Source organism: Tiliqua scincoides, chromosome 4, assembly GCF_035046505.1.
Source record: "Tiliqua scincoides isolate rTilSci1 chromosome 4, rTilSci1.hap2, whole genome shotgun sequence".
Lineage (NCBI taxonomy): Eukaryota > Metazoa > Chordata > Lepidosauria > Squamata > Scincidae > Tiliqua > Tiliqua scincoides.
Window position 1 is genome coordinate 82,009,097 of NC_089824.1, and position 23,346 is coordinate 82,032,442.

Genomic DNA, 23,346 nt, shown 5'->3' on the forward strand with positions numbered 1-23,346 from the left:
ACTAGTTACTTAAACACAACATCCCTGATTAGTCAAGGGTAGATTTTAATGATTTAGTCAAAGTGAAAAACAAGGGCTTTATACAGTAGCAAAACTTCTAGCATTTGAAAGTTGCATATCTCATGGAAACAAATTAAAGACAGAAAGATTGCTCTTCTCCCTCCACCTAGTTCCCAGTAACATGTAAAACTAATGGGCATTCCAATCTCATGACTATGAAGAGTAGAGAAGCTAGTATCTGAACAAGCCTTTTTTATATTCTATAAAAGAAACTTTTCCACCATTCTGTTAAATTCCTCTGCAAAGCGTAGATGTAAATTGTGTTTTCCTTCGGGCATGAAATGCAACCTGAAAAGACAAGTGCTGAATAAATTTCTGGTGTTGGGTATCCTGCACACTCGCAAAACTGTTACTCAAGTGTGATCTGAGGTTAGCTTGATGATTAAACCATTCTCACATGATACAATGGGCTACACATTTCTGTTGTAACTGAAATAAAATCCATCAAGGCTTCTGTTCCACTGTCTGAGGTACTTTGTTGCTATTCCTAGGGAGTGGATGGCAACGGTTGTCATGGAGCAGGCTAAAATGAATACTTTTCAAGGTTATCTTTTGCAAAAGGACAAGAACATTCCTTGACGTTTTGCAAAACGGCAGGCAAGAAAGGCAGTTGGTTAATGCAGGAAGCCCCATGCATAGTGACATGAGCTGCAATCCTCAGTCTTTGATCCCTTTCAAAAGCAAATGGATTTACCGCATATACCCGCCTATAGGTTGAAAAATTTATGCCTAAAAAAATGGAGCCTGAGATCCTGGGTCGACTTGGGTCGATCTGGGGTCGACTACCCGGGTCAATGCAGTGGGTGGAGCAGAGTCCTCTGGGAGCTTCTGGGAAGCTTATGGAAGCTCAACAGCTGTCTGGTGAAGGAATGGGCCTGGAAATGGGCTGAAAAGCAGGAAGTACGTGGAGAAAAAGGAGAATTTTTACCAGTAATTACAGTATTCAGAGGCAGCCACTTTAGCCTCTTCTCCAGACAGGAAGAGAAGGCATTTCTGGGAACTGTAGTCTGTATGGCTGCTGCTATGGAATGCAGCATATGCTCCCACAAAGCCTCCCCACAGTTCCCAGAAGCCCCTTTGTTTCCCTTCCAGTTTGGAGAAGAAGGGAAATGCCTCCTTTTCTTCCTGCCGCTCAGAACATTCCTGGTAAGTCATTTGCAAAGAATTTCACCCCCCCCCCCCATTTAGGGGTCTAGTTTTTAAAGCCCAGGATGGGATCCTCCCCTCAAGGTCCCAGGCTGCAGTGCACCAGTACTTAAGAATAACACCCATGGAAAGCAGTGGGTCTGCTTCCGAGTAAAGAGGGTTGCAACTGTGTGCAGCTTAGTCCTTGTTGCTTGTCTCCCTGCTGTGAACTGAACTGCACACTCCCAACTGCATGTTTTATGTTGCATGTTATATGTAGAGCCTCTGGCTTCACACAGCAGGCACCTTAAAGAAGGATTTGACTGATGGTTCTACTGGTATGTTGTTTACAGGCACTTACTCTGACAGTGTTTACACAAATGTTGTGAAGACCAGAATTTTAAAAGTTAACAAAAATGCATCTTATGATCTTTTATTGTATTTTTAATAAATTAGAAACTGTACAGTTTTTAGGTAACAATTACTGGAAGGTTATTTTTCAGAATCTGGCCTCGGGTACAATCAGACAAAATTATAGTCAGACCCCCCCCCCAAGTTTAACCCCTGACTTATCCGAGGGTCATAGAAAATGCCATGATTTGGGGCCCAAAACCTGCCCTCGACTTATCTGTGAGATCGACTTATAGGCGGGTGTCTGCGGTATATCCCAGCCCTGTGCATGTTTATCTGGGAGTTGGTCTTGCTGTGTTCAGTGACACTTCTCTGGCTAAGTGTGCTTATGTAGAACTGCTTATGTGCAATAGTGCAATCCTCTGCATGGTTACTCAGAAATCAGTTTGTTCCACTAGGGTTCCACGTCTGGAAGTGTGCCATTGCCACCCTTTGTTCATTTAGGCTGATGTTCTTGCCATACTGTTGCATTAATGTCTTTGTGTGTGTGCATGTGAGAGAGAGCCAATTTGCTTGCAGTAAAATAGTCTGCAGCACCAGTGAGCTGCTGAGGCTCTTAAGGGCAACCATGTCTTTAAACAAACACTCTCGTTGCAGATTCAGTCTGTCTTATTGTTACTAGTTCTGTGTGGTTGGGATTAGTGATGAACTGCCTCTTAGTCTGCTTTTTCACCATGGAGGTAGGAGAGCTCTAATTACTTGTTTTCTTTGTAATGCAGTCTTGCTACAGTGGGTGGGAGAATCTCCTAATCGTCTAGTGCTGAAAATGCTAGGATAAAGCTCTTAATTTTCAGTGGTGGGGATCTTTTGAACAGGACTGACAGGTGCATAAATATTATGGAAGAATCCTGGCCTTGACAAAGGGTATTGCTTGGATATTAAACTGTTTTGTGGAACCACAGTTCTAAATTTCCTTCCTGGTAACTGAAGAATAATGCTTCAGCAGCATAAAAAAGCTCTAGTATAGGAGTGAGCTGATCTTAATAGGACTTTGTATTCTCTAGTAAGCTTGCACAGGATTGTGATTTTTGGTCCTAATAGCAGCTTGGCTATTCCATTTTAAAAAGCATCAAAGAAAATTATAATGTATTGGCTATGCTATACAATGCCAACACTCAACTTGGTAAGTAAGAACCTTAATATTTAAAATGGGGCAGTGCAGAATTTGCCTCTATGGCACTTGCTCACATTCATAACATTTAGGTTTTCAAAATTAACTTGGATGCTTGTGCCCAACACAGGAAAAAGGTACTCAGAGGTTTCATCCTATACGGCCAACTCCAAATTGCTAGAAGTAGTGGCAACTGGAACCGAAAAGGAATGGATGCTGCTGCAGTGATTCTCTAATTCAGTGACATAGCCTGGCATCTATAGGCAGTGCAGTGTTGGCAATCCTGGTTGAAACTTGGGATAGCTACTGCCAGTCAATGTAGAAAACTAATGGCTCAATGCTTGGCAGCTTATAATGCTTGGCTGCCATAAGGCAGCTTATATTCCCCCTAAATAGAACTGCCTTTTTCCTACTGTACAATAGAAAGAATTTACATGCCTGCTTGTGAGCATTTGTAAACCCATCAATAGGTGGAAGCATTCCTATGATTGCTTTATGTGAAAAACAGTTCACAAGATGGCTGCTTATGGATCACACAGAGTGCTTAATCTCTTCAGAGCATGTACTTGAATTCCAAAAGGGAGTGGTGGGGAGTGAGTGTGTGTGTTTAAAGAGGGGGGGAAAAACGTGCTGGACTTACTGTGAGCCTATGATATGCTTGTGAAGATATTCTGGGTGAAAGCGTGGCACCAGTGGGTCTTTTTCACCATGTATTATTAACGTTGGGCACTTAATATGAGGTAGTGAAGACTGACAGATACTACCTAGAAGAGAAAAGGAAGATAAATTAGGCAAGAATTGTTACTGGTTGGCACTTAGCAACCAAAAGGGTGGTCAAAAGGCAAGGGCAGTCCATTGTCTGAAAAGACAGCCATATTCTAAATATTGTTTGGTCAGAATGTTGGTTGACAGAATAGCTCTTTGGACAGCATAGATTTTTTTAGACCAATGCACCCCATGAAAGTCTTAGTAGCATCTTGTTTCCAACAGGAGCCCCTCAGAATATCTATGAGCAAGCAGTCTTCCTGTCAGCATTTGGTATTCAGAGGTACAAGCAAGCTGTGTTGGAAGGGAGTATTTTGTCAAACAGGAAAAAGTCTTGTTCTCTGAAATAGCCATGTCTACAAGTTGGCAGACTCATTTAAAGAAGAAACTCATGGCTCACACCCGCCCAATGTTTCCTCTCCCTTTCTAGGATACTTTGTTGTTTTTCAATTGTTAAGTGGTGTCCAACTCTTTGTGCCCCCATGAACCACAGGCAGGCCCCCTGTCTACCACTTCTGGAGTATGCCCAAATTCATATTCATTGCCTCCATGACACTATCTAACCATCTCACCCTCTGCTGTCTCCTTCTCCTTTTGCCTTCAAGGATGCTTACTACAATTGTTGTAAGCTGTTTTGAGCATTCAAATTCTTTCTCTCCCCCTGCCCTCCAATTCCCCCACTCTATATATGGGATATAAAATGTGCCCACACCCTTTATAAATATGGATGCAGTGAAAACCTTAGTGGAGAGATTTTTTTTTTTTTTAAAACCAGTGTATATATTGCACTATATATATTGCCATTCATCTCACATAACCTTTAAAGCTGAAAATGCCTTCACCAACTAGCTTAAAATGGGCCTCCAAATCCTGGCCCAATTTTCCCACAGCCTTGCGCTGGGCAACCACTTCCCCTGGAGAACCTGGAGGCACAGACCCTTCTGGGGTGGCAAGTAGCAGAAACGGCTGCCTGGTGCAAGGCTGGGAAGATTGGGCAAGAAGAAAGGAGGCATTGGCATGGAAAGGAAAGTGCCTTGCCCAGACAGATGGCTGCTGTTTGGAGACCACTGGCTTCAAAGAAAGTAGTAAAAATACAGAGGCCTGAAAATTCAAATAGCTGCAAACAAGACAATCTTAAATGGAAAGAATCTACAGCCATAAGAACATAAGAACAGCCCCACTGGATCAGGCCATAGGCCCATCTAGTCCAGCTTCCTGTATCTCACAGCGGCCCACCAAATGCCCCAGGGAGCACACCAGATAACAAGAGACCTCATCCTGGTGCCCTCCCTTGCATCTGGCATTCTGACATAGCCCATTTCTATAATCAGGAGCTTGTACATGCACATCATGGCTTGTAACCCGTAATGGATTTTTCCTCCAGAAACTTGTCCAGTCCCCTTTTAAAGGCGCCCAGGCCAGACGCCATCACCACATCCTGTGGCAAGGAGTTCCACAGACCAACCACATGCTGAGTAAAGAAATATTTTCTTTTGTCTGTTCTAACTCTCCCAACACTCTATTTTAGCGGCTGTCCCCTGGTTCTGGTGTTATGTGACAGTGTAAAGAGCATCTCTCTATCCACTCTGTCCATCCCCTGCATAATTTTGTATGTCTCAATCATGTCCCCCCTGACGTACCTCTTTTCTAGGCTGAAGAGAGCCAAAGTAGGACAACAATTTTATTAGGACTAACAGGGAAAGAGAGCTTGAGTATGCCAGCACTGTTTGGTCTGACTGTTAAGCGAAGAGACAAAGTTGGGCTTGATGGCAATATTTTAGTTTATTAGTGGGTCCTAATAAAGATATCACTCTGCTTTGGGGTTTTTTTCCATAAAGGACCAACATAGGTTCTTATGAATTTTAAATAAAAGCAGAAGATAAAGATAGTTGCCCCTCATTTTAGGTGCAGTTGACTTGCATGAATTCAACTATTCATGCTAGGCGAACAATCAGAAAAAAACAGTGAAAGCAATTCCACTTATTAAATACATGCCTGAGAGAAAGCTGAGTTTGGAGAATGAAGCTGCTGTTCCCTCAGTCAGTCTTGGTTCCCACCTGTGTCTTGTAATTTGTAAAGAGACAGTATTATACTATTTTGTCAATGAAAGATTTTCAGATTAATTTTGAGTGTACGTGATTTTAGCTTTACGGTCTGACTGTAACCCCTGCATAAGACAAGGGGTTATTGATTTCAATGCATTATACTACAGTGAGGAAGGATTAAAAATGCAAATCTGGATTGGATTTTTTAATCACTGGATGGGATTTTAAAAAATCATATTATTATACATTATCCCTTGGGGGCTGGGGATAAGAATAGGCCCTCAGTTTGGCTGTACTTGTCGTAAGAGGCAACTAAACAGCCACCGGGTAGATGGGACTCATTAGCCTGGGAAGGTAGCTCATCTGAGAGAAGGAAAACTCTGATCCCAAACCTCCACTGCCTTGTGGCTACATCCAGTTATGGAAAAGGCTTCAGGAGCCAACCTTGAGGCAAAATCCAGAGCTGGAGTCCCTGAGGCAGTTCATGGCTGAACACAGTCACGTTCTAGCAACTCCTGCGACACTGCTGAAATCAACCGTACTGGCTTCTGCCTTTCCATTGGACCATTTCAGCAACATGGAGATGGGGGATTTGCTGCATGGGTAACAGTCTATCCTCCATATCTACTGTTATGTATGTGAGTATTCTCAAAGGATCTCCTCTATGGAGAACTCGTGCAAGGAAAGCGCCCTACAGGTAGACCACAGCTGCGATACAAGGACATCTGCAAGAGGGATCTGAAGGCCTTAGGGATGGACCTCAACAAGTGGGAAACCCTGGCCTCTGAGCGGCCCGCTTGGAGGCAGGCTGTGCAGCATGGCCTTTCCCAGTTTGAAGAGACACTTTGCCAACAGTCTGAGGCTAAGAGGCAAAGAAGGAAGGCCCATAGCCAGCGAGACAGACCAGGGACAGACTGCACTTGCTCCCGGTGTGGAAGGGATTGTCACTCCCGGATTGGCCTTTTCAGCCACACTAGACGCTGTGCCAGAACCACCTTTCAGAGCGCGATACCATAGTCTTTCGAGACTGAAGGTTGCCAATACAAAATTCTCACCTGTGGGAAAAGCAACAGGTTATATGTGATTGGCTGTCCAATCAAGAGGGATGTAGGCTTGTTGGAGTTGTATATATATCTGGGGTATTTGTGTATGTGGGTGTGTGATTTTAACTCATTTGGAGTAGGAATAAACTATGATGGAACTTTTATTCAAGTCTACTGATGCGTGAGACCCACTATATAACATCTACCTTACCCAGGCTTCGCGCACTGGAGATGACACTGTTCTGGAACCACTATTCAGAGCGCGATACCATAGTCTTCCGAGACTGAAGGATGCCAACTAACTATTATATGAACCATTAGTGTAATGCAAAGTTTTTGGGCAAACAAATTTCTCAAAATTTCAAAACCACCGTAGACTTATTTAGGAAGTTCAAGAATGGTACTAACGCCAAAGAGTTTTTGAAAGAACTTCCTGATCGTAATGAGAAAATGTAGTCCTCATGCCTGCCAAGTTAATTTCCTAGCTTTGCTGCCAATTCTGTATTCTTTTAAGAGATTTAACCTCTGTGTCCTTGGTATACTGAGTAACCTACTGTTCAGAAGTCATTTTTTGTGTTGTTGGATCAACAGCTCCATCAATGTGGAAATTTAGATTGAACTATTATTGCCTTTTAACTACAACTGGCAATGATTGACTTGCAGGACAACTGTAAGTAGAAAACATTAATCTGGATTTGAGGTGGAAGCAGCAAACTGGAAAGGAGAAACATTTCATGTACAACTAGAATTTTTAACAAACCTGCTTTCTTAAAAGCACAATGACTGAGACGTGTGCAGATCTGGGGAGGGGAGCCTAAAGGCTGTTCTGGGGTTCAGAGCTGTTCAAATTCCAGTTTTTTATTAGCAGGTGGATTGCCTTCAGCAGAATGCCTGGAGACATTTTGCTTGGTGCAAAGTATAGTGTTCCTAATCTCATGAGTATTGTTAGGAGACTAGAAGCAGGCTGCAGGTTTGTGCATTGTGTTTGTGTTCCCTGTCCCTCCCATAAAGAATCTCCTGTGGTTTGGTTTCATAATCTGGTTAAGCCTGCATTAGTACAAACCAGATCCCCTCATTACTGGAGTTCACAGACCTATTCAAATGTTTAGTTTCAAGCTCTGGTTAGCATACATAATGCTATACCAGAGTTAAAGCAAACCATGAAAGTGAAGAGGTATTCATCCTGGAAAGGGTAGCTATGGGATGCTCCCAGTCTTCCAACCATGGTTACGAAATCAGGAATGTGCACCAGGCCCAAAGTTTAATATGAAGCTTGGGTAGCTTGTAGGGTTCAGTCTCTTAACAGCTATACATAACTGGGGTAGCTCATTCTGGTTAGTCACATCTTATTTGTATGTGAATTGTAAGTGAGATGCTTAGAGACATGATGCTTAAGGACAATGTGAGCTAAATAAGGGTGAGGGACATCTCAGAAAACTAGAATGGTGATACAGTTGCATTTGTTGGGGTGGCTCAATTTGTGTTGGGATACACGGGTAGCTAAACCACATTTTCTTTTTGGCTACTGTTTTCTTCCACATTTTAATATTACTGGTGCATTGTCAGTGACTCTCCTCATCTCTGTACTAAAAAAAGGGCTTTGAATGACAAATACAGAACTTGAAACTAGAAACCAAGTTCAGTTTAATGTTGTTCGTTCTTATTAGCTGATCCAGGAAGGAAGGCAATGAAGGAGGAGGGCCCACTCCAAATTCCTAGTAAAAGTTCAAAAGCAAGGAGCAGGGTGCTTTTTCCAGCACCTTCTGAGATATAGATCCTCACTGAGGTAGCTTAGATTGGGGGGGAGGGAATTGGACAAAAGGGGGATTGGACAAAATTCACGGACGACAAGTCTATCCATGGCTACTAGTCACGATGACTATGTGCTACCTCCAGATCTAGTGGCTGTATGTTTCTGAACACCAGCTGCAAGGGAGCAATAAGGGGAGTGAGATATGCTTTTATCTCCTGCTTGTGGGCTTCCCAGGCCCACAGCTGGTGGGCCATTGTGGGAAACAGGATGCTGGACTGGACTTTGGCCTGATTCAGTAGGGCTTCCCTTACGTTCTTATGAAGGCAAATGTCAACTCACAAAAGAGGCTGCAGTCCAGAGCAAATGTTTATGCAGCTGGGTCCTACTGTCTGTTGTAAAAGAAAAAGAACTGAATAAAAGCTGATTCATAGTCAATAAAAGAGACAGCCTCAGCTGTGTATATGCCATTTCTGCCCAACAGGGACCAAATGTGTACACCTGTGGGCCAGGCAAAAAATGGTCCAATATTTGTTGGAGTATGGTCATAATTATTTCAATATACATATACCCTGCTTTTCTATATAAAATAGTCAACCTAGTTAACAACAATCTCCATCAACAAACCAAGAATAAAATATAAAAGGTATTAAAAGCATTAGCAAACATATTTAAATATAGCAAAAACCAGCCACAGTCTCTGCCTATCATAGTTTGCCTATCATACCATGCCTCTGGAAGGCAACCAAAGATGGAGTTAGACAGAGAGCTGCTGGGAGAGTGTTACAAAATCCAGGTGTTGCAACACCAAGAAGCCCTGCCTCTAGTATCCCCTACGGAGGATGTCTTCAATGCCATTCCTAATGCTTGGGCAGGATCCTATGGGAAAAGCCAGTTCTTAAGTTGTCTTGCAGCACAATCCTATGCATGTCTACTCAGAAGCAACTTGCACGGTGTTCAGTGGGGCTTACTCCTAGGAAAATGTATATAGGATTTTAGCCTTTGTTGAGGGTTTTAAAGCTTAAAGCCAGCACTTTACCCTGGGACCTCATTGCATCTTCCTTCCAGTGGGCCCAAAGTGTTGCATGTGGAAATTATCCCCCTTCACCATCCTCCAATAAATCTGTGGAACAGGTTAGGTTGAGAGAGGATGCCAGACCCAAGGCCACCCAGGATGCTTCAAGAATGAACAGCAGGTGTTTCTCCCCAGTCTGTCCAACACTAACATGCCACTCTTGTAAACACCAAAGACAATCCACCTGTCAACATCAAGGCTTGGGTTCCTTTTATAGTTGCATAGAAGAGAGAAGTTCAGCAGAGTGGAATGCCACAGAGCTGCTAAAGGGGCAAGAAAAACTAGACTGCCAACCTTCAGTTGCACAGCTATAAAAGGCAGGTACAGGAGTCCTAAAGTTGAGGCGTTATTCAAATCTGATGTGAAGATTATAACTTTTTAAAAAATTAACAGCACAATCTTATGCATGTGTACTTAGAAGTAAGCCCCACTGTGTTAAGTTTGGCTTGCACCCAAAAAGTCTGCATAGGATTGCAGCCCAAGGCATTGCTTTTTCCCTTTTCCAATTCATTCTGCTTTTTAGCAAAGCTTTTCATAAGCTACCTTAGCTACACTTTGGGTGTAGATCTATTGATGCCTAACTCCATCCTCACTAGGGCAAACAGGAGCAAAGAGAACAAATGGGGTGGGGGGGGAGTTCTACCAATGTTACGCCTTACTTGTGAACCAACAGGGGCATCTGGCTGCCCAGTGCTGAAGGCAACACTTTGACTACATGTAGATTTGGACTGATCCAGCACAGCAGCTCAGATGTTATATTCTTACCCCAGGTACCAACTAATTCACAGACCTTTCTCTAAGGTCATAGCGCTTACCACTACCTTACATCAAATGTGCTGGATGTCAGCATGGATGCAGTTGCATACATTTAGTATTAAACTAATAAACAAATCCTCTGGCAATTCCATGAGGAGAAAATGTAAGTGTATAAGGAAAATATTATTTAAATGACAGTGATGGAGAGAAGAAATGAGATGTAACAGAAGTTTGGGTACAGAAGCACACACAGTCTCAAACTCATTGCTCATTTTGCTCAGCAGGATTCCTTACCATCTGGCTTGTGTAAAAATTGGGAGATTCCATCCACCCAGGCCTCACAGGTTTTGCTGAAGTATTCATGTCCATACATTTCCTCCATTGGTTTTCTGGCTTTTTCACTCCATTTAGAAACATCACGGATAGCTGCATACAATGCAATTGTATGGGAGCATTAACACCTTTTCCAATAGTTCCAAAATTCCCTATATGACTTGAAACAGTATTATAGAACACCTATCTGAACATTTTCAAACCATAACACAGGCATTCCATACTTTGCACATTATTTTATATTACTTGGAAGCAGGAGCAATAGAACCTATTATGGTGCTCTCATGGTTCTTGGCCCAGGATCCCTGGGCCATGATGCCAACCCATCTGCTCAAATGCACTGAAAGGAGTTTATGGGCCTGTGACAAAAGAGAGTTCCATAAGCTTGATGCCACCACCAAAAGGGTTTTTTCTCCTAGTGGTTGTCCCTATGTACCTTTGGCAACCAGACCAAGGCCTCTGTTAATGATAAGAACATAGGAGGTGGCATATATTGTCAGTGTTAGCCCTATCCTGTCCCTGAACTGAAGCAATGTCCTTCTATCTAAAAGCACAGAATTAGGATTATTCATAATATTGCTAGACACAAAGCTTGACAAAGTCAGTGGAGTTAGCACTCATACTTGGTATTTTGGCTACATACTTAGAAACTGAACATTCTTTCCCATAGTCTATGTGGGATGGATTAGCCCTGAATGATCCTTGCTTGAGCAAACACCTCTGCTCAAAGGACCTCATGATTCAGAGGGCAATTTACACTGACTATGCCCTCTAGTAAAAGCACACCAAACCATGTCCTACAGATGTCCTAAGATTCCCCAACCTTCAGGATTTTCAGAAAGTATTGAAGGCTACAGTGGGGAGGAAGAAGACAGGAAGTCCTGTTTCATGAGCAAAACACTTCTTGTGGTTCTGTGGAAACTATCATGTTTTAAAGAATATGACTGAGTACAAGCACATTTTTCCTGATGTGTACTAAACAGTGATTGTGTGGCTCACATTCCTTTAATCATTTTTATTAAAGTTATTCAGAAAATAAAACTAAAGACCAAGCTAGGAATGACACTTCATTCTTCTTATACACACCATTGTAAAGCTTCACGTCCTCTTCTGTAACACTGGAATTGGCTCCCCAAACCACCATTTTGTGGATCAGATTTGGATATCTTGCAGCAGCAATAAGTGCTGTTATTCCACCATCGCTCCACCCCAGCAAAGAGAACTTCTTAAACTTCAGTGCCTTGTTTTGCATAGGGAAACAGAATGAAAATACCTGCTTTTCACCACAGGAAGCAACAACTTGAGCTATATTTTTCAAATTTAGCTAAACTGTGCCCATTGAATTTACCAGAGTGGCAGGCACAAAGACCCCCCCCCCGCTTAAAACAGTAATTCTTGCAGCATTCTTTAGATCTAGGTCAAGATAATAAATCTAAACATACTGTGGCATGCTGGTCTGACTTCATTTCCATGTAAAGTGGGAGGTGCAGGTGCAATTTAAAAGGAGCTTGTGGGCCTCTCCTCTTGTCTTCACGGTCTCTCCTTCTAAGCAATTTTCTCCTAGACAGGTTTCAATACTAGAAGACTGCATGGCTGGAAATGGGGGGGGGGAGAATCCCCCTTTGCATCTCTTTAAAACTACTCCCCTTACATTTTAAGTTGTGGATCTCTGTGAGTAGACTATATGATTCTCAGACAGTTTTCAAGCCACAAATTCCTAGTGACGAAGTGCTAATTTCTTATTTCCATAACAAATGCCTAAAAATCTAAGAGGGAATAATCAGTTGCGTGCCTACCACAGGGTGAGATGGGGCAAAAGCCCCAGGCACCGGCTGGGACCCCACAGAAGCCTCTCTGAGCTCCTGACGGAGGGCAGAAACTGTGCTTCCAGTTTGCCGGAAGCATAGTTTATAGCACCGGGGAACCTCACAGAGGTTGTACAAGGCTCTGTAAGCCTCTGGTGAGTAGGGGGAGCAGATATCTGTGCGGGAGGGTGGCAATAGCTGCGGGGGTGGGTGCCATCATGGAGCTTTGCTGCGGAAGTCAGCGGCTGGGAATAATAGGTAAATAGTTGTCAGAATAGTGTTTCAAAGGACAAATTACTATGAAGATAGAACAGATTTACCTGCATCAAGTCAACAGCATCTTTTGCATCTCTTTCAAAAAAATCTGGAGGAAAATCTCGATCTGGGGGGATAGATTTTCCATATCCCCGCGGGTCCCATGCTATGATTGTGAAAAGCTGCTTATTCATAGACTTCAGCTGTGGCCCAAAATCGGTCTGGCAACTCCCTAAAAAAGTGATAGTAAGATAATCCCACCAGCAGAGTAAATAGCAGCAGAGATAAAGAAAACAGTCTCTCATGTACCATAGGAATTCTACCCGATGTGGTCGGCCAAGCAAACCTTCTTTCAATGGTGATTTATTATAAAGGGATGTAAAGGTGTTTCGGTCATTTATGTTACCATACTTAAAAACAACACAAACCTGAAAAGTAGTGGCTAACTTTAGTATTACCTTTAAGTTTGTTAAGACCAATTATTTGAAACTCATATTTTGGATGTGCACTTGTATAAGTGTGGAAGCATTCATTTCAAACTTGGTATAAGTTCCACATATACAAAAAAAGCACTGAGCAAATTATGCACGGAGCAAAATATGCACCAGATACATATAGAAAAAAGTATGATAAAATACATGCCCAGAGCAACCGCTGGTGATATTACAATGCCAATTAATGGTCTAGTCTGTTCAGAAATGCCATGTATATAATTTACAGCCCACTCTTACCTAAATCCCACTCCCCAATTATGCAGCCACACCACCAGTGTGCATGCTGCATCCTGCAGAGGAGCCAGTCCCAAAGGCCTCTTCTGGGTATAGGAACATTTGTTTATTCCAGAATAATCTTGTAAACCAGTGGCTCCCAAACTTTTTCAACTGGCTGCTTCCTTGACCTATGGGAGGTCATTGGTTACAGCCCTCCATTAGGGCTACAATCCTATACATTGTACGAGGTGGCAGGTTTTTGTGAAGATTTTGCAACTCCCCAGGCTGGTTTCCGTGGCTCACCAGGGAGCCACGGCTCACAGTTTGGGAACCACTGCTATAAACTAATTTCTGTCCTAAAGAAGCAAGGACCATAATCATGTCAGCACCCATTTTTCAGCATGCATTATCTGTAAAATGGGCCTATAGTATGGAAAGTGTTTATTTCCTTAGCCTAAATAAATAGACAAAACATAAAAGTCTATTAGCATTCCTGAAACCAATAAAATGTGCTCCCCACAATGCTACTTAAAAATGCAGCCACATTATAAGAGACTTGTAGCTTTTTTATGCATTCTAGTTCAATGAAAGAAAGCTAAGAATGAGTTATAAATAAGACAAAAGATCCAAACCTAACATGCCAGGAAGTAGCAGGACTACATGGTTGCCGTTCCCTGTTTGCTGATAATGCAGGTGGATGCCATTCACTTCAACTTTAGCTGAGGTTATTGCTGTGCTAGAAGGAATATCCCCCCAATAAACATTCAACATTTTAGCTTAATTATGGTTGTCACTTAATAAAACATATACTGTAATTATTTGTTGCAGATGTCAGCTACAATCCAAAGAAATGATATGCTAGTGCACGGGAGAACTGTGCACATAAAGCTACACTAAATGGCCTTTGTGATTATGGGGTGCCTGGCTCTTCATTCGGCAGATTTGTGGTTATATTTAGTCACACCACCTTATTGGAAACCTCAGCTATAGAGATGATCAATCTCCTAACCACAATTAAGAAAGCAAGCAATGAGATCACATGTTCCCTCCTTTTTCCTCTCAGGTGGCAATTCCCCCCGACATTTACATCTACCAGTCTTAAAGCTTTATTAGGTTTCCTTCTTAACCAGATCTGAAACAAGTTTCAAACTTAAGTTTGAAATCTTGATTAACAGCCCAATCCTGTGCTGACCAGTTCCAGTGCTGCGCTCACAGTGCCAGTGTTGGGTATTGCTGGTGGGGAAGACCCACTGCCAGTAGAGAGGCCAGTGTCAGAAGGTCCACCTGGTGGTGAGCATCCCTGCTGAGCGGCAGGGGCAGGTGGGCAACGGGGTGGACCAATGGGCAGATCGAGCCTGGGTGGAGGGGCGGCGATGGTGGCAGAGGCTACCGCCAGATCCTATTTACTCTCCAGAGCCACAGAGCCCAAAACAGTTTCCTCAGTTCTATGCCAGTTCAAGGACTGGCACAGGTCAGAGTAGACCCACTGGGGTCAGTCAGGCTCAACACGGGGTAAAGGAACCAAGGTTCCCTTTTCCTGAAGACACCTCTGGCAGCTTCCCTGGCCCCACAGGATATGGCAGCAGCCATTTCAGTGCCACTGTACCCCTAGGTGTCGGAGAAGCTTAGGACTGGGCTGCAAGTCAAAATTCTGATTTGACTCAACTGCAGTTAAGGGGGAAAAAAACCCTTGTGTTTTAGGAACGATTACGCATTATTAGAGTTTAGTGCAAATGTGAATTAGTGTGCTGAGCTTATGTTTGCTGAAGGAGTCTTGCAGAACACTGCAGTAATTCCATGCAGTGGAAAAGCTTTGCCTGCTGGATTCTGAGTTTATTGCACATGACATAAAGGCATAGAAGCTAAAGCAAAGCAGACTGTTCTTCCTAAATTGACTTAAGGCCCAAATCCTAACCAACGTTCTAGCACTGACATAGCTGTACCATTGTGGCATGTGCTGCGTCCTACAGTTGGGGGGCAATCGAAGAGGCCTCCTCAGGGTCAGGAAATCTTTGCTCCCTTACCTCGGAGCTGCATTGCCCTTACCTTGGAACTGGAAAGTTGGTTAGGATTGTGCCCTAAAGCCTTCTTTCAAAAAGCGACAACAGTAGCTTCATTTTGGCAAGTTCACTGCTGTTATACAAAACACAGGCGAGAGTTCATTCTTCTCATACCTTGATTGCCAACAGGTCTGTCTCCCTTTCACTAAATGTCTTAACAATATAATTGGACAGTTTGAGCTCCACTTTTTATTAGGTCAAAATTAAATTGCCTACAGCGTAACACAAAAGAGCAGAAAAGCAGCAGCACAATTATTACAACATGGGCTAAATTGAATGCTTCAGCCTACTTGAGACAAATTTTTCTCCCACAGGCATCTATTTACACTATAGTACACATTCAGAATGATCAATTACATTTTGTTTGTTAATAAAGCAATACCACTGATTAATCTTGGTACTGTATACATGTAGAAACTTAAAGAAAATGATGCACTGAAATTTGATGCTCCTGCAGTAGCTGAACAAAATCATGTTTTGAGATTATAAATAATTTTTTATATAAATGACCAAATAGCACCCTAGGTGAGGACTATCTTAGGTGCTTCATTTGTTCAACTATTGACTACTTTTATTTTTTTGTTGTTGTTGCATTGCATTTCCTTTCACAACTCTGATGACCTGTGTGCCTGAATGACACTGCTACAGGATTAGGTGATAGCTACCCTTTGGGTGTGCATTATAACACATTTGCATACATGATTATGTCAATCTGTATTTATTTATTTATTTATTCATTTATTTGTGACATACCGCAGCAAAGAAAAACAAATTTGATTCCTCTGATCCCACAGACATATTTCATTTGGAGAATCATCAAAGTCAGTAGCACAGCTAGAGGGGGCAAAATGGTAAGTTCTGCAGGCACCACAACCATGCAGACAGCCCCTCCCACTAGCTGTTGGAGCCATTATGAGCAATGACGACAATGAGCATGTGCTCGCTGAACCAAATGGCCTCTCCTGTGCCTTGACCTCGCTGCCTGGAATGGCTCTGAAGGCAAGTGGGAGGAGCTGCTTACATGTTGCAAAACCTGCAGTACTTACCGTTTGGACCCTTCCAGCTACACTACTGACCAAAGTGCCTGCTGCTGCCCAAGGCACAAAGGAAGAGGCAGCCTCATGTCAAAAAAAGCTGTCCTTCCTCAGGTGTGGCTGAGCCTGACCCTGTTAACCTGGGTTGTCTCCAAAGAGGCTTGTCTGGGTTGTCTCCAAAGAGGCTTGTCTGGGGTTAACCCTGGGTTAACCTGGGTTGTCTCCAAAGTGCAGGGAGAGCAGAGTTGTGTTGGCGAGAGAAGTCACACTCCCTTCCACAGCACAGCAGGTCTGACCACCGTTGTCTTTTGAGCCTACTTAGCTGCCTTGACTATTTGAAACTTGGTCTTACAAAATATTTGATTAATTGAAGAAAAACACAACTATATATTCTGCTGAGCTTGCAATATCACTCTCAACATATTTTCGCCATCTTCTTCACAATTCCCTGTTCAGAATATGTTCCTTTTTCAGCGCGCGCACACACACACACACACACATCCTTGAAAACCATAAGCTGGCCAACTGCTGAGTTAATGGCTAACCAAGGTTTATTAAACAATCATGGATCAGCTAATCTAGAAGTACTGTAGGTCGGGCAGAGGGAAGTATTAAGGGCCCAATCCTACTGCAGGGCAACACTGATCTCCCACATGCTGCCCTGGCAATGGCCGTCACAAACGTACTGCAAGGCATATCACAGCATCTGGGAAAGGTGGGGAGTCCGGTGGGGAGGCCAGTGACAGTCAGTGCTGGGCCTCCACACCGATTGTCTGACTACAGGGACCCGTCGGTGGGATGGCGTTCTGGGGTGTGGGGAGGGTGGCAGGGAGGAGGTATTTCTGGGTGGGAGGAGGTTGATCTGGAGCGGTTCAGCCCAGGAGGGGGCAGAGACAGCAGCAGAAGCCACCACATCCTATCTCCCCTTCCAAGCCTCAAATACCTACACACCATCCAGGCCTCAAACACCAGACACCTACACGTGTCTCCAAATGCGCCCATAGGGGTTGTGAGGGGACGAAAAAGGGTAAGGGAACTGATGTTCCCTTATCTGAGGACACCCCTGGATGCCTCCTTGGCCTCACGGGTTACAGTGGCAACCGTTTCAGCATTGCTGTACCACCGGGCAACAGCAGGCATAGAACTGGGCTGTAAGTGCTCCTGTCATCTGATATAGCCTATAGCTGCAGTTCTTAAAATTACCTGGCCAGCAAACCATCTCCAACGCTGCTGCTATGACACACCATGGGCCTCAGGAATGGCTCCAATTGCAACCAAAAGCTGTGTCTGCAAAACTGGCAGTGACACTGGAGGTCATTTTCAGAGTTGTTCTGAGGCCTGAGGAAACCTCTGGAGGTCATCCTGGTCCCAGTGCGATGAAGGGGTGGCATCTGGAGGTAGGTCACAACCCAGAAGCAGCCTCTGGTTGCATCCGTTTGGCTCAGTTTGGAGCCAGACAGAGGCAAAGGTGGGCCCAACTTGTGATCCACCTGGCCTTGGTCATGACCCATAGAAGCACTGGCCAATGGGATATACATTAAGGTTGGTGCCATGAGAATTTCTCCAGGGAAGGCATTCCCTATCCAAAGTGCCACAACCAAGAACACTGTTAGTTCACCACCCACCTAATCCCAGACAGTAGGAATCATCATGAGGAGTCATCATGAATGTAGTGTTTGGGAAAACTCATGTGGTATTTTGTTGCAGAATTCACAGCACCATGTTTGTCACAGAGCAGAATAATGATTTGACAACATAAACTAAAGTTCATTTATGTCAGTGCTGAACTGTGAAGCAGAATTTACAGTACTTAGGCACTTTGTTAGCCATATTTTGTGTCCTTTGCCATGTTAGAATTTTGCAAACATTGTACAATAAAAGTTCATGGGTTGGTCATTTAGCAAAATCAAGAGTCCTGTTTGTGGACAGCTGTGACCTGGGGTTCAACCCTATCCAACTTTCCAGCACTAGTGCAGCTGCAATGCAGCCCCCAAATAAGGAAACAAATGTTCCCTTTCCTTGAGGAGGCTTCCATGACTGCCCCACTACTGCAGGGTGCAGCGTGCACCCCACTGGCACGGCTGCTCCAGTGCTGGAAAGTTGGATAGGATTGGGCTGTTAAAGACTAATTGCAGCCCAATCCTATATTTACCCATGTGAACAGGAAAGGATCAATAAAGGATAGTGGATCTCGAAGGTCGGAGTACAGCACGCTGTGCAGGAAGGAATGTTAATGGGACTCAGCAAGATGTCTTTTATTTTAGTGGAACTCCAAACTAGGCAAGCTCACAGCCTTGCAGAGCAATCCTAAGTACATTTACTTGGAAGAAGTTCCACTGTCTTTGGGGCAGGGGCTTACTCCCAAATAAGTGTACCTAGTACTGTATTTCAGCTTTAGTCTGCTTTTTTAAACCAACAAACAAGGTGATGTCTTCTACTTTATGCATGGCACAGTTAGGTACTGTACTAGGGTTGTTTCTTAGCCAGAATTTCATTCTCCTGGGCAGAACAGGGTGGGAGAGAAAAGAGCTATACTGTATATGTTGTTAGGTTCAGTGAGGCTGCTGTTCTTTTCTCACTTTGCATTGTTTGTCTCTAAAACACAAAATGGGGTGGGCACTTGGAGTGGGCACTGCTCACACGCCCAGAGGCATGCCCTTAGCTGCTTGTTTTCAAGAAATGAGCTGGTTTCCCTCCACATTCTTTCCAAAAGGCCTTCTTTCAGTTTAGGAAAGGCACTCTGCACATGCTCAGAAGCACTCTGCCCAAGGTACTGTACTCGCATTTTTGGAAACGAAAACTGGCACGCCTGTTGGGTGTTGCCACTAAAAACCAAATTCAAACCTGGCTCCTGCATTCCCATAGGACCCCTGACTGCCTACACAACTCCCCCCCTCCCCCGATCGTCTGAACAGGCAGCCCCTGGGCTGGCACGCACCCAGCCCCCTTTAATGTTTCGCACGGGCGCCCCCCCCCCCCACGCTGCACTCGACTGCAGACGCCTCCCCTCCGCCGTGCCACGCTTGGCCGCCCCCTCGGAGCAGGGATCTACCTGTAGAAGGCGGAGGCTCCCTGGGGTCGGAGCGCAGCCCACCGTGCGGAGTGGTAGAGCTGCGAGAGGAGACGCCGGAGTAGCTCCCCTCCGCCCCCGGCTCGAGCCATTTTGCTGTCTGCAGGCGCCTGGCTGCGGCTGTGGCTCCGCCTTCGGCCTGGCCGCGCTCGCTGCGCTGTTCTCCGTCTCCCATAGCGCTGGACGGAGCCGCTGGGAAATACAGATTCGATGGGGGGTGGGATATAGATTTTTATTTAAAAAGTTTCGTACTACAATAAATAACGCAAAGGAAAGAAATCACATTTTACGTTTTCAACTACAGTCACATTCCATCAACTGTTTAACTAGAAGACAGATACATCACGTTATAGGTGGATTCACCCCATCTAATCACTCCCACCATTTTTTCCACCTGTCTCTACGATTCTCACCCTTTCGTAAGCCGCGAAGACCACAAAGCGAACCCATCCCTGCCTGTTGGTGGACTTTTTCTCCTTTATTTCTTTGCCCCTTTGGATGCCCAGCGCAAAAAGGACATACAGATTTATCAATCTTACCGTAGACCGTGGCACCTCCCACCTATCTTCTCCTCACCTCCATTGTCCAGCATTACTTGTCCTCTTGGGTCCCCTCATACCTCCCGCCGGCTCCTTCCCAGAGATTCTAGTCTCCCAGACCTGTTGGGCCAGTTTGGGCCACTTAAAGGCCCTCACTATGCCCCTCCAGAACTCCTTCGCTGGCATACACTCTTGGACAAAATGGGCTACCGTTTCTATCAGTGGCGGGGCGCCTAACAATCTAGAGGGTCCCGACCCCAAACAGGTCAGCCTCTTGCACCTCTTCTGATCTTCTTGCAACCATGGGTTTGCCGCTCCCACCCTGAGGACCTGATGGAAAGCCCCCCACCTTAATTCCCATAAACTAAAGGGGATTCTCTTCTCACTAAAGGCATTGTGTGCCACTTCCTCCTGCAAGAGGTACATGGTACGTCTTACTTTGCTGTTTCTCTTGGTGAGGTCTCATGATAAACTCCTGTACCATCGTTTCATACACGTAACGCTTGAGTTGTTTCCCTTCCAGCCCGCTGGTTTTATACGGCTTGGCCTAGAGCCCCATCTCCTTCATCAGAGTCACCGCCTCCCTCATGTACTCTGGAAACCATTTCTGTCCCCAGGTCATCTTTTCCCAAGTGTTCCCATACAGATGCAAAGGCTCCCCCTTCCTGCAGTCTCTGCCTCCATTTTGCCCAGTTGCCAAAGTTATAGGAGGCAAAGGTCGCCAAGAACAAAGGTCCCAGGGCCCAAACCCCTAGTTGTCCTTCTTTCACTTTCTTATATGCCATCTCGGGCAAGAGGGAAGAAGGCAGTGCCCCACAAGAAAACAAAAACCTGATGGGTAACCTTGTCCACCACCTGTTTTGGCGGGGGATAGATCGCCGCCAAATTGGACACCATCGGAAAGCAATACACGTTGATGTAACGCGCTCTCTGGTACGGGTTCAAGTTCCATTTTTTCCACCTCTTCAGTTTTTCCTCCACCTTAGAGGCCTACAGTTTCCAGTTCTCTTCCCACCCTTTTTGTTTCAGTCCAAAAATTATACCTAAAATTATACCTAAAATTATACCTCTAGACAAGGGGTGTCCAAACATTTTGGCAGGAGGGCCACATCATCTCTCTGACACTGTGTTGGGGGCTGGGGGAAAAAAATTAACTTACCATTTAAAATTTGAATAAATTTGCATAATTGAATATATTAGAGATGGAACTTTTATGAATGAATGAAGGTGTTGCAGTAGCTCAAGGTCTATAAAAAGCCTTGCACAAGGCAAGACCAGCCTTTCCTTCACTGCCACTGCTGCATCACAGACGTGAAACAGCAAGAAGTGGAGGGAGCCCGCATCCCACAGCTCAGGTGAGAGGTCAAACAGTCGTCCTCTTGCTGAGAATGGTTGCGTTGGGCCAGCATGGACTCCAGCAAGTCTCTGAAGGGCTAGAGGCTCATTGGAGACTGGAGGCTCCCCGAGGGCCTGATTGGGCCCCCAGGCCGGGGTTTGGGTACCCCTGCTCTAGATGGAGCCGCTGGGGCTGAGGACGCATCTCTGCCCAGTCGCCTGTTTCGCAACCAGGTGGCTTGCAGCCAGGCGGCGGCTCAGCCACGGTGATCCAGTAGGGGGCAAGACAGCTCCGAGCTAGCGGGAGGCCTCCTTGGACCCAATTAAAGAAAGCAGGAGAAAGAGAGAACCAGATTTCGCGGGATCCAGAGCTCTGCACCAGGCTATATGTTAAGGAAAAGCATCTGGGGTGGGTCAGAGAGAAAGAGCCCCATCCTATGCATGTCTACTCAGAAGTAAGTCCCATTGCAGTCAATGTGGCTTACTCCCAGGTAAGTGTGGCTAGGATTGGGCCCAGGGGCTGTAATCCTGTGCACACCTACTTGGGAGTAAGCTGCATTGACTATAATAGAACTTACATCCGAGTAGACATGGGTAGGCTTGGGCTCAGAATTTGTTGTGGTGGACAGTCCTAAAATCTGCCGCTGGTGACACTCTTCAGATGGAATCCCCGATGCTGACTTACAGCCCAATCCTATGCGTGTCTACTCAGAAGTCTACTCATTATAGTCAATTGGGTTTACTCCCAGGAAAGTGTGGATAGAATTGTAGCCTTAGGCTTAGCCTTAGGCCTTAGGCAGCAATCCTATCCACACTTACCTGGGAGTCAGCCCTATTAATTATAATGGGACTTCTGAGTAGACATGCATAGGATTGGGCTGTTAATTAGTTTATTCTCTGCTCGGTGCAAAACATGAGGATTACTGGGACAAAGTAATCAGGAAGTCTTTCTCTACATTTTTCTGAAAAATGATCATCTGGGGGTTACTTGGATCTGCACTTGGCACTGGAGATTAGTTTTAGGTGGTGCACCAGATAATGTAAAACAAAAATCAATAGAAGTCAAATGGGGTAGTATTACCTAGTGTTGGGATGATGACCCCTCCCCAAGTCTTCTTCTTCAGGAGGGGAGAAAATAGATTGAGGTATGTTGTTCGCCCTCTAATCCCTTTCTGCCCAGCACACAGGTGTACACATTTGATCCCTGTTGCGTATGTGCAACTTTGGGCAGAAATGACTTAACGTGTCAGATCCAGGGCGATCCCGGAAGTAGATCCCGGAAGTAGATCCAGGGTGAACAAAAGAATGTTTTCCTTCATTTACATATCATTTATCATTCTATCGAATTCACCACCACTAACTGAAATGACTTGGAAGGAGAGTTAGATAATTCATGGATGATAGAGTTGTCAGTGGTTATTATTAGCCTTTTAGGCTATTCATACTCCTGAATACCAGTTGCTAGAGACAGACTTCTTTTTTATTGTCCTGCTTTGGGGTTTCCTGAAGACATCTTGTTATCCAATGTGGTAAGCAGAATGCAGTCCTTTTCTTGGGTTAAGCACTATTAGCTTCAGTGAGACATGCTTCAAGTTAGGATTGGGCTGTAATTATTTTTGTCTCACATGTTCAGCCAAGATTGGAACCAAAAGTGGCTTATAATTAAAATCCACAAGAAGTGCAAGGTGTGACAGGATTTTGGAGGTGTTTATGGCACTCTCTTTGGATCTCAGGCCAGTGATGTTATAGTCAAAGCTCCAGGCATTTCTGTCTAGACTGGGAGGTGGCAAAAGAAGCTTCCAGATGACCTGGGGGGGGAGGGGATGGTTTGACTGACTGATGATGAAGATCCCAACCTACAGAAGCAGCTTCATGGAGCAAATTGCAGGAATGTGATTCATTCCGCATGAGCTTTGGTGGCCAGCTCTGCAGAAAGGGGCCTCACCTTCCCTTGCCCAAGTCCAAACCGGTGTGCAAGCTCTTTCTCCTTCCCAGTTTTCATGTGTGAGGACTTAACTAATGGAAAAAGTCGCAGATGACACAAACATTTACTGAGAATTTCCT

The 23,346-nt window shown here is 44.6% G+C and overlaps 1 protein-coding gene across 1 annotated transcript; it reads right to left on the reverse strand.

Moving 5' to 3' along the window:
* Positions 1 to 25: 25 nt before the first annotated feature.
* BPHL (biphenyl hydrolase like) lies at positions 26 to 19,527 on the reverse strand. The gene is made up of 7 exons (XM_066623053.1): positions 19,391 to 19,527; positions 13,877 to 13,980; positions 12,600 to 12,766; positions 11,561 to 11,714; positions 10,436 to 10,567; positions 3,348 to 3,471; positions 26 to 348 (listed from the first exon to the last, which is right to left on the reverse strand). Exons 1-7 carry the CDS (start codon positions 19,498 to 19,500, stop codon positions 261 to 263), a joined length of 879 nt encoding a protein of 292 aa, XP_066479150.1. The 5' UTR covers positions 19,501 to 19,527; the 3' UTR covers positions 26 to 260.
* Between the last annotated feature and the right edge of the window lie 3,819 nt (positions 19,528 to 23,346).